At 39.4% G+C, this 12,273-nt stretch overlaps 1 protein-coding gene across 2 annotated transcripts in view; it reads right to left on the bottom strand.

Annotated features, from left to right (window-relative positions):
* Positions 1–11,617, bottom strand: part of METTL14 (methyltransferase 14, N6-adenosine-methyltransferase subunit) — a 30,916-nt gene extending 19,299 nt beyond the window's left edge. The window contains exons 1-6 of one of the 2 annotated variants that reach the window (XM_033007797.2): positions 8,495–11,617; positions 8,062–8,304; positions 7,569–7,657; positions 6,759–6,846; positions 1,838–1,918; positions 1,339–1,426 (exon numbers count right to left, since the gene is read on the bottom strand). In XM_033007797.2, the coding sequence (XP_032863688.2) occupies positions 1,339–1,426; positions 1,838–1,918; positions 6,759–6,846; positions 7,569–7,657; positions 8,062–8,127 (412 nt within the window). In that variant the 5' untranslated portion in view covers positions 8,128–8,304; positions 8,495–11,617. Of the gene's footprint in view, positions 1–1,338; positions 1,427–1,837; positions 1,919–6,758; positions 6,847–7,568; positions 7,658–8,061 lie in introns of both variants that reach the window. The other variant, XM_033007788.2, reaches the window with a different exon arrangement.
* Between the last annotated feature and the right edge of the window lie 656 nt (positions 11,618–12,273).

The raw sequence follows: 12,273 nt of genomic DNA, 5'->3' as shown, positions 1-12,273 counted from the left end.
AAAGAATTTTCAATCCAGATGACCTCAGCTTTTTTAAAAAAAATAACAAAACCAACAAATTAAAACAAACCCCGCAGGTCTCTCCCAACAGCAACATCAAAAAGATACAACTGGGTCTTCTGGAGCCACTACTTCCCTACAGCTTTTTCTAGGGTCATGTCCAGTTATAAAGTAGCACCTAAGCAAAGTTTCAATTGTCACGTACAAAATGTACGCTACCCAATATGACACTGGACATATCTCATAAAGGGTCTAGACTAACTGCTGCTGACACACTCATTTCCATATTAACCCTCGTACAGCAATTTCTCCTGTCACTTCCCAATTCCTTATGCAGCAGAGCAGTCAAAGTAAATACATGCTGCTATTTCTTTATAGTCATCTTATCTCAAAGACCGGTGTATGACTATTTCAAATACATAACGGTGAAGCCCAGATGCTTTTCAGATAAAGACATAACTGAATCAAAACATATAATCTTTCATACTAAATATCCAGATGTGTTTCACAGAAGCATTTGTGAAATATAGAGAAGACAGAAACTAACTGCCTTCACAGGCAAACAAAACCTCTCTGATCTGGTGTCTATAAACATAACACACTTGCCCTGTCAATCTTTAACTTGATGAAGTAGAGAGAATTGTTGCAGAAAACGGCAGAGGGAGGTATCCCACTTTTTTTAAAAAACAAGTAATTATCAGGCACCTGTTCTGGGAAATGGGACCAAATCGTACCTTAGCTTTAGAAAGCTTAAATTCAGGCCTAATAAAGTAAGATTTCAGTAACAAATTCAGTGATGGCTGGATGAACGCAAACTTAGAAAATAACACCCTCTTAATGCAGTAAAATGTTGGGTCTTCTAATGAGTTGTCAGCAGTTACATAATTTAGCTGGTAAATATTACCCATATTCCGTACTGACTTATATTTAAGTATTTTCCACACTTTACATGCTACATGCATACTTGAAGGTAATACAGTTCAGCTGTTTCCTGGACTGTAAGTCAGTTACTGAAAATTCTGAAGGTTTCAAGATTTGGTCACCAGACTCATATACTTTCTGGAAGCAAAAGAGTTTAGTTTTGAAAAAAATCTTCCTAGTTAAATACTTTCAAATGAAATCAATAAGAAGAGCCTTCGTAATAATCACCTCCTAACTGATTAAAAGTAAAATAATTCATATAAATTTATACACTGATATGCATGCACACAGAGAGACAAAACTATGAAGTGTACGTGTATCTACATTTCCTGGTAACTGTAAGGAATTATAAAAGGAGAAGAAAAAGAAGTGCTGTTGACTAAAATGAGTTATCTTCAGTTACTGACTTAGCCATACCAACATCTCTGATGAAGTTCTGGGGTCTGTGTCCTGTATCCACAAAGTGTTGGCAGTAATCATTGTGGGGATTTAAGCTCTGAGTACCCTGGAGGAGAACAAGAGGGAGTTCAGGAAGAGCAACAGGGAGATAACTGGACATATGCACATGCACTACATGTATTAGTCTGATAAATGAGAAAGTAACAGATTTTTTTATTTTTTTGTTTTCATTTTCAACATGCCTTTATAAGCAATGCTAGTCAAGACAGTCATTGAGTTTTTAGTTCCAAATCAGGACCACCAATACTGTGGCTTATTGTAAGCTGACCCAGATTTTTGCTCAGATCGATGTAAACACTAGTTACAGTCGCATCTTTCACAGAAAGCTTCCATGCCTGTGAATTCCAGTCAATTACTTCCGCCTTTAAAGCTGTATTTCAAATACCATCAATTGCAGAAATAGTTTAACACAACTATGCCAGCTTTGACCAGATTTCTAATTGCAGAAGCAGCTCACCTTAAGAAAGGTACTGGAATCTTTATAAATCTCTTCTTCATAGGGCAGGTTCTCTTCATCTTGCTGCAGCTCTACTTCATCCTTGGAAATAAAGCAGATATTACAAGTACGCAAGATCATGCTGTTTCTTTCCTCATTATGGTTCTGCTTCTTAATGGAAGAAGTGGGCTGTCTACAAACAAAAGTCTCCTAAACCAGCAGATCATGAATGGTTCCAACTCTAGTTTTGGAGGGGAAAAAATTACCTCTTCCCAAAAAGGTCTGCCTCTCATTAATGAGGAGAGTGTTACTGGGAAAGGCCTCTGAAAGAAGAATAAGAAACTCTTCATTTCTAGACCTTGACAGTGTAGGCAGTGCTTTATAAAGTACAGAACTTTTCATTTCTGTCTCCCCAAAATTCTACTCCTTAGACTAAAGTAAATTATATATTTTGTTGAAGTTCTGTAGTAGAACCTTTGAGTATTTATATCCACTTAACCGCCTCTTATGTTCCAACCTTAGCAGCAGAAATCATCTTCTCTATATAAATCTGTTAAAGTCCACATTTTTCAGAAACAGCACATGGTACAAACCAGTATTTAATTTGGACTGTCCTTAAAAATAACTTTAGAATTCCCATTTTGTAGTCTCAAAATTTACAGAAAACAGTAATCGTATTGCATTTTTTTCCCCCAGTTAGTCTGTCACCAACTATTGATTCACCAGATTTCTGGAATTCAGAGATCTGTCACACTGACATACTCTGAACATCCAACATATAACTCAGAGAGAACAGAAACAAATGAGAGACTCACTTCTTCATGTCACCCTCTCTTCCCATTGATCCTGAAACAACCTAGCAATACATTATATATAAATAAAACTGAAGAACCACTAAATAATATAATCTACTATATTTTAGTAGGATGCATATGCTCTTTCATACATTACTAATTACAACAGAAATCTTAATCATTTAATATAGTGCTTCATGTGAGGAGAAAAGCAGTCTCAAGGCCAAAATATTAAAAAAAAGACAGATATCTTAACACACTGAAATAAAAGGAAGGATGGAGGACCAGATTTCTCACAGAAAATAACTCAATTTCTCCCTCCCAACACACATTTTAAATCAAAAGATGCAGAGAAGAAGCTATTATTACTGCTGCATTTGCTCTATGCTATAAGCTGCATGAGTGCAGAATGAAAAATTAAGTGTTCTTCCTATTCTTTAGCTGTTGAAATCTTAAAATAAGATGTGTTCTCTCCAAATTGGAGCTTTGAAACAAGTTCTGAAATGCCTGCTGTGATTAACAGGTCACAGATTCCCCCTTTCCATTATTCAAGCAAAGAACTTACAGAGAAAGTCTTTTTGTTAGTTTGTTTGTTCAACCAGAACAAAAAGAGAAAGATTACTATCAGAAACAGCAACAGTGTTTATGAGGAAAATGAATGAACAGCAGACAAGCAGCAGCAAATGTTACTCAGGCAAAAAAAAAGCTGAAAGCTCAAATTTTACTAAAAACTGCTTATGCCATCATAAGCTTACACCTGTTTTCCCCTCTTCCATCTTCCTCTAATGATAAGCACTTGTTAGATACCTACTTCTGAGTCACCCCAGTTCTCTTTATGCCTTCATAAGTGATTTAAAAAAAAAAAAAAGCGTCTTGTGGCCACAAACAAAAAGCCCACACCACTAACTTTCAAAGAGAAAAGGACACAGGCAAAGCAGAGATGGAATGAAATTATCAGTAATACAAGACACTAGGTTCTTGTACATTAATCATCTTGGTTCTCTAAATCTGGTATATTGTTAACGAGTTACAGAAACAAAAACTACCCCCAATATTCAAGCATATAGTTTTTTCAAATGACTAGAGATACATTAAGCGGTTATCATGACTCAACCAAGTAAAACTTTTTTCAGCCTCCAGGACAATGGAATAGGAGCACTCCAAGTTCACAGGCTACTGCTTGCAGAAACAAAGTAAAACAGGGCTGTATCAAATTAGGATGGCAGACAGCAGGTTTGAACCCCAGGTACATTTGTACTTCATACAAAGCTAAAAGTTCGGAACTCTTTACCACAAAACACTGCTGATACCAGACATTTATACAGGTTCTAACAATAGAGAAAATTTAACTGCGAAAGGGGAGAGATGGAGCAACAACCACAACTCTCAGAGGGCTATGAAAAGCCTGGGAGTGGCATCAGATGATCCCATTATCTGCCACCTCCAAATACAGGCTGGAGAGCTCAACTAACCCTAGCACAACCATTACAGTCCCACAAAAACAAGAGTATTGTAGAAGCTCTTTAGAACCACAGTCCAAATTTCTGACCTTAAAATATCCATTATTCATTTCTGCCAATAATGCATTTCTTCCTGTATCTCCCACATCTATGGTTCGCAATGCAGACAGGCCCCAAGACAGAAGTCAAGCTGCCAGTGGAAAGCTTAACAAGCAGCCTTGCTGCCCTTTACTATCATATCAGTCCGATGTTTATTAAGAACTGTCACTATAAATTTACACTTATTCTACAGAAAAACAAAACAAAACAAACAAACAAACACCAACCCAAACCAAAATAAAAAGCGTTGCCTTTTTTTTTTTTTGCACTGAATGTTCCTAAATTGCTGAGATTAACATACTTCATCTTTCATCTCAAAAACTGCTCCCACACTTCTCCCATATAATGAAAAAGTCAATGTTAGCATTCAGCCTTCTCTCAAAACATCAGCATAGGGCATTTACATGCCATCAGCTTACTTCACTTTCCATCTGGCACACTAGAAACTGGCAGAAATCATCTCAAATACCTAACTACATTTGTTGAAAGGTTTCACACCCACATCTACACACTCTACCCCTGCAGACGTTGCACCATTGCACCGAATTGCAGTAACAGCAATGTTGTATCTTGTCACCCACCATCACCAGCAATGACAGCTAGATGCTCAGGCTCCAGCTAGAGCTAGACTTGAGGTTTGAGAACATATTAATTTCCACCAAATCTGAATTCGGGGCACAGAAATTTGAAACCACTTCAGAATTAACTGATACCATCACATAGAACCCAACACTGCAAGTCAGGGTTTTACAAGTCACTTGACATCACAAATACTTACCTCTAATTTTCCTAACAAAACGGACAAACTCGCAATACTTGTCTGCAACACTAACAGTTAAGTCTATTATTACTTTTGTCTAATGAGTATTAAACATAATCCAACAGGGCTTGATACCACAAGGATCCAGATTTTTCTATCAGTTCAGATTACAAGACTAAATTTAAACAGGCTCAAAGTACCAAGGAAAAAGTTACATAAATACAGATGGGATTTTACTAAGTTCTTATCTCCCTGCCAACAGGGAATTAGCAATGTCTACAGAAAACAGCTGATGACTCCATTCTAGATGTTCTACTTAGGGGTTTCGAATTTCTATTCATGTGCTCGACTGAAGTTGGTCCAAGCCAGTATTATTTAATAGTCTTCAACTTCAACAATATGGAAAGAGTCTGGACACTTGCAAATTGTTACAGCCTGCCTTAGGGTAAGTCTTCTCCATGTTAATGAGAAGATTCATATGCTTTGCCAACTGAAGTGACTTATCCACATATTTTTCACAGAAAAAAAAATAGTTATTTAACCACATATTTGGTGGAGTAAAATAAACCAGTATGAACTGATCACTAATATGAACATAAAAATCTCACTGCACAAATAGTGCATGTACTTTGTAAATCCTTTCTTTGAGATGGTGACTTAATTGGTTTGATAAACAAGATGTACAGACTAACACTTAGCATGTTTGTCCATTTACTGATAGACTTAAAAATTAGTCATCAAAAAACGTCCCATCCTACACTAATTTTTTGTTTTGGTAAGTTAGAAGTAAGATAGACATTGTAACAGGAAGATTTATAAGCCCGAACACAAATGTAACACTAACAAGGCCTCATATCTCAAAAAATTGCTGGTTTTAGGTATCCAAAAGAACAGCAGACACTGCATTATTTCATAAATGCACTGACCTTGATTCTGCTTAACCACAGAAGCAAGGTTATTAGGACAAGAAAAAAAGGGGAGAGTGAGTATATATGCTGCAACCACAAAGCAAATCAGAAAGACAGCTGTATCATAACTGTGCCTTTGTTTAACCTCCTTTCCCTACCACTCACCTTGGCCAATATTAGATATGAAACAAGAAAATTATCAAATAGCTCTTGGATGAGCATTTGAAAAATTTAGGGCATGAGAGTTTGACGACCACTAATTCTTCAATAACTGTGGAGGTGTTTTGTTTTTGTTTTTAAAGTGAACTTTTCCTGGATATTTTGGATACCTAAGGCATACCCCAAACCAAGGCTCTTACTTCCATTCCCTCAGAATCCCTTATTTCTTCCACTCATCCCAAACTGCATTCCTTTGCACTTAACAGGCATGTTGAAAGACAACCTCGGTCTCTCCATATCTAACCCAATGACCTGTGCATCTTGCTAAATGCAAGCTTTTCTTCCAACACCAAGAAATTCCAGTCAAGGCTTTTTTTGTGTGTGTACTCAAGCACGTACACATTTTACCCCTTCTTCCCACACAAGTCAGCCAGCCAGGGCAGACTGCCATTCCCTGTGGGCACTATCACTTAAGCCTACTTAGGAGCAGCACTAAATTAAGCCTCCAGACATTGGGTTCTGGTGCATGTACAGTTCAGCGCACCTAAGCCACATCCAAAGAGAACCACTTAGCATCTATGCCCCCCTCTCTCAGACCTCTGCAGTGGAAGACATCATGAGAGATGCCACTGAGAGACATATATTTTAAGGTATCCGTACACATCACATTTATTTTTATTTATACGCACACACACATACTTTGTAAGTTCCTCAGAGACACATGAACACCAAAGAAAAGTAACTTTTTCCTTTATTTCTTACCTTATATTCTTCAATCTCTTCCTCATCAGCTTCTCCCTCATCTGCATACTTGCGTTTTGCATTTGGTGCAGAAGTATCATAAGCAGCCCTATAAACATCCAAAAAACCTCCTCATATAAAAGTTTCTTTCTCCAGAGAGAACACTTCAGAAATCTCTGATAATCTGCCCTGACTATATCTCTATTACAAGTTTGAAATTATTTTGAAACTTCCTACAGGAGAAGTCACTCCTCTCCATATGTTTGAGACCAGCACAACCGCTTAAAGACAGTACTCCTGAAAACAGGTATCTTGTTTCCATTTTTCTGTTCTAAAAGGTATAGCTTTATTTTAACCAAAGTAGCACATATACAAGATTAAGCCTGCCCACACTAGAAAATTACTTTTACACGTGAGAATTAATAAGCACTAGGTACTTTATCCTAGACAAGTCTATCATTCCGTAAGAACTTTTAAACTAAATTGCCCTGTAACTGCTCTTAGCAAAAGTATAAGGGCTCTAGGACAATGCAGATGGTGTTCTCTGCACTCACACTGCAGTTTTGCTCCACAGTAGCTTTTTAACATAGAAAGTAAAAGTTAGCCTTGATTTCCAAACTGCTACTAGAAGCGAGTGACTAAACACTGCTCACCTTAGTCAAAGTTTAGATTTGAGTAATTAGAGCATCTTATTTCACCAAAATTTTATGCTTTTAAACATGCAGGAAGATCTTATTTTGCTCTTTGGAGTACAACCTCATTCTATTTCAAAGGCTTGTATTACTATTAAAATCCCCTCACCTCTAACCCAAATTGCACACCGATACTGACCTACACGTTTCCCTGGTTTCAGCGATCTCCCGCTGGTCATCTTTACTGTTCAGCACGGCTCCGATGCTGTCCGCGTTTTCAGCCCCTAACTGAACAACGGGCAAGGCAAACTCAAACCACCGTTACCAGGGATTAAAACCCACCCAAGCAGTGACAGCCCACCAGGGAGATGAATCTTCAAACTGGACGCACCCCTCCAACCAGCCAGGCCCACCGGCGGCCTCCGCCAGCGGCCATCTCACCGCTTCCCTCTACCGGGCACCTCTCCCCCGTTACCGGGCGGGCAGCCGCCATCAAGCCCCCCCACCGTCAGCGGGACCGTTGCCCCTGAGGCAGCGCGCGCCCGCCTCCCGCCTCCCCGCGGAGAAGGGGCGGGGGCTCACGCGTTCGAACCCCCCAACACACACACACACACACACACACACACACACACACACCCCGGCCCGGCCCGGCCTCGCCTCACGGTCCCCCCCGCCCCGTCCCTCCCCGCTACCTGCTGCGCCAGGAGCTGCCGCCGGAGCTTCTGCCGCTCCCGGATCTCCTGCAGGCGGCTGTTCATCGCCCCGACGCCGCCGCCGCCGCCCCCGCTTCGCCCGGCTCCCGCCGCCGCGTCACTTCCGGCCCCACTTCCCCCGGGGCGGCGGCGGCGATGAGGGAAATCCCATTTCCTGACAGAAATCCCATTTCCAGGCTCACCAGGAGTCACGGAGCGGACTCCTTACCTGTTTTAATGCAACTGAAGTGTTTTTCAAAGGTGGAAGTTAGATTTATTTTCACTCGCCCACTGCAATACAAGTTTCATCACTTAGGCCGGCCACCAGCCGGGCAAAATCCCCGGAGAGCTCTTTGCAGCGAGATTTACTCCCCAGGGTACCTCACAGCTGTGACCGCTTAACTGCAGCTTGTTGCATTTTGGGGGCCCTTACCTTAGTTTGATGTGCAGCCATTTCTCCTTCTCTCGAGGCCAGAATGGTCTACGCATCTCCCCCCAGTCCATCCTTCCCATCCAATTCCAATAACCAACGTAGGTTAACCTTTATGTTTTGCCTAGATCTGATTGTTTAAAAAGTTCCAGCTGGAGTTCTGCAAAATCTTTGAAGTGTATTTCATCTGATTTTTTTGGTCTCTTTCTTGCTTCCTCCTGTCCCCCTCTCATTTTATTGTCCGTCTTTAAATGTGTGCAATTTATATTGCATGCCAGTTCTCATTCTGACAGCTATTCATACTACAAGAATGAAGACTGAAATAAAAGCCTGCAGTCTGGATTCAGAAGTTGTGCGATCCACTTCAGTTCCTAGCACTTCACAAAAGAATAAAGAAACATTACAAATTATCTCAGCAGTTATAATTAATGATAATGTTTGCTTTTCTGAAATAAACTTGTTTTTCCTATAATTGTCAGACCCAAAGATCTGGACAAGTAGGGCTGAAAAGCGACATTCAGCTCTCTGTTATCTGCAGCACGGTGTTCTTCTGTTGGTACTTTAGTGCCAGATACCATCACACTTTTGTAATGCAAGCTGTTATCCTCTGTTGTTTTGTTTTGTTGTTTTTTGTTGGTGGTGGTGGTTTTTTTTTTTGTTTGGTTTGTTTTTTTTTTTTAATGTGGTATATATGGTATACACCTTAATGAAATTATGCAGGTCAAACTTAAAACTCAGAAAGTGCATAAGAGAAGGAAATTAGAGCAGTGCAGACTAATCCAGAAATAAACTATTTCCAGCTACTCACATTACTTGGTGACAGAACTTACTAGGAAAATTATGGAGCTTTTAAATGTTAAAAACCCAAAATACCAAGAGGTGATTTTTTATCTCCTTAGGAAATACATTACTAGTTATACTGTCCTATCTATGGAAATGTTATGGAAAAAGAAATGCTATCTCATACTACTGCATGTTTCTTCGATGCTGTTGGCTGTAATGAATACAGTAGAAGTCCCTGCATAGTAACAAAATCACTTCCTCCTGGATGTGATATAATGAAGATTGTGTGAGCCTGCACTCTGTTTTTAGAACTGGTTGCTAAGACGAACTAACCTTTACAAACACTAATGGCTATGAAAGATATTACGCTATATACATACACTTTTTCAAAATAAAAGGTTCGTATTTCTGCAGAGTGCTACTTGCCTTTCTTCTCTGTGTATGCTGTGGTTTTGGCTCTCTGAGCCTTGTATGCAGTCTGTGGTCAGTTTTCTTCTGTTAAGTATCAGGCCAAATTCTCCAGTCTGGAGCCAAGAGCTAGACACGCACATCTACTGTACCATTTTGCAATCTATAGGTTTGGGTTTGATCACCAATATTGGTGTTTTGATTACATCATGATTTTCTGTGGCCTTGAACCTTATCATGAAATCATCAAAAAAGAATGGAATCCTTTAATCCAGCCTCATATCCTGATGTCATCCTTGATGTGGTACCAAACCTACAAATATGCAGTGCTGGAAATGCATCAACCTCCCTGGGCAATCCATACCAGAGATTTGTGGTACTTACATTCAGATTTTTTTTTTTCCCCTAGTCTCCAGTCTAAACATTTCTTGCCGGAACTTACAGCCTCTGCTCCATATGGACAGCAAGATAAATGCATTTCATACTGTTTGCCATAAGGATGCAGCAGTTTTATTTGCTCCTTCTCTGCAAAAGCCCTTAGTGCCTGGCAAGTCTGGCATCATATTTCTTTTCACCTTGCTGCTCCGCACTTCCAGTCCTTTTGCCTCCTTGAATCTCATTTCCTCAGCTCCTCCGTGAATGGCTGTTCCCCAAACCAGGCATTCAGCTGCAGACGAAGCCCTTACGCTGTGTGAAACACTAACATAATGTGGTATGTGCTGTAGGCCACCAACCTGTTCAGGGATTTCCGTTCAGTCTTCCTTTTTTTTTGCTACTAATGACTTTGTTGAACTGCCTTCAATTCTGATCCATTATCTAGATTTTTTTCCTTCAGATTTATGAAGCCAATTGTTTCTCATCCTTTTTTATTTAACTGATTATTCCAGAGTACATTACCTTTCACTTCTCTTTACTGACCTGCATTCAATCTTTTTAATTATTTGTACTGTTGCGATAACTTTGAATTCAAATCCTGTCCTCCAGCATACTTGTACCTACTGCCAGCTTCAAGTATTTGTCTCCAAATGTAACCAGCAAAATTTCTATGCCACTTTGTTTAATCATTTATAGCATTAATAAAATGTTTATAAAATACAAACAAATAATGGTAGAATTTAACACCCATTTGGGACTTGTGTTATTCTGACATATATTCAAGTCTACTCCATTTAGAAAAAAACTGCTAACTTATTTTGTGTCATTAGGAGTGACTGTAAAAGTTACAGAGTTAGGCCCAAGCTGCTTAATTTATCACTGTTCTCTCACATTAATTATTCTTCACATCACAAACCTCAAAATAAATTATGCCAAATTAGATGCTCAATAAGTTAATAAATTAAAAGCACCAAATGGACTAAATAGATGAAATAAAGGAGAACTTTACCTCTTAACTCAAAACAGACAAACAGAAAACAGCATGGGCTAACATCACATTCTTCCTATTTCATGTCCCTCTTCCCCAGGCTTTTAGTCAAGTACCTAGATCTGCCTCTTTAAAAATACCTTTAAAGTTGATAACCTCAACTTCAGGGCCTATTTCGAATAAGTGATAGTATCCACAACACCCAGAGATTGTGGCTGCGCATGCTTTTCTACCTCTGCCTTAGGATGGATCCCTACAAGATGGCAAATCCGACTTAATGAGCATATTGCAAAAATACTACAACCATGATTCTATACAAACTCAGTGTAGCAGTTCAAATTTTGTTTAAAAATCTCATAAGAAGTAACTAGTAGCAGCAGTTTTCATTAGGCCAGTACTGCTTGTCCTTAGTAAGCCAACACAGCTGAAATAGAGCCCTCATAAACACACCACCGTACGCTCTGGATAATTTGACAGACATGTACTGCGATTTCACACTTCATCTAGATCAAATTTCATTGCCATTTGATCCAGTATTGCACATGTCCTTTGTAATGGACACGAAGCCTTGATGCTGCTCACAGAACGAGAGCTGCTACCTCTGGACCAGCTGATCACTGCCTCCTTACTAACCTGGAGGTGAACACTGAAAGGAATTTTGAAAGAGATTATTTAATTTCTCTGCTTTTGCATAGCATCATATTTCACTCTACTTTGTCAGGAGACTAAGTAACTTGCACACAAACATTTACAAAATTATAAAAATATTCCTAATTCCCCTACATGGAATAAACTCATTTAGTTTCTTAAATGTTCTGAGCAAAATATTGTTCTGGCTTCTTCAAGTAGTATCCAACATTGCTGGAAGAACAGCAGTATTGGAGTAGAGCTAGAGAAGCTTTTTGAACAAAAACGTTTTGCTGAAAAATGTGGCTGGGCCAAAAGAGCATTTTAAGACCTTGCATTGAATTTGTTAAATTGCTGGGAATTAAAATGATTCTGACTTCTAAAAATCCCTTTGACCAGCATGTTTTGTTCTAGAAGTGTCACAAACTACCAAAAATATAGACTATATCCTTAATTCAAGACATTCTATATACAGTTATTTAGACTGGACATCGGCAGCATTTCTTCACTGAGAGGGTGGTCAAACCCTGGACGAGGCTTCCCAGAGAGGTGGTCAATGCCCCGCGCCAGTCCGTGCTTAAGAGGCATTTGGACAATGCCC

The sequence above is a fragment of the Tyto alba genome, unplaced genomic scaffold, assembly GCF_018691265.1.
Source record: "Tyto alba isolate M040663 unplaced genomic scaffold, T.alba_DEE_v4.0 Super-Scaffold_23, whole genome shotgun sequence".
Classification (NCBI taxonomy): domain Eukaryota; kingdom Metazoa; phylum Chordata; class Aves; order Strigiformes; family Tytonidae; genus Tyto; species Tyto alba.
The sequence above is the reverse complement of the archived record's forward strand: the minus strand, read 5'-3'. Positions and strand labels throughout refer to the sequence as shown.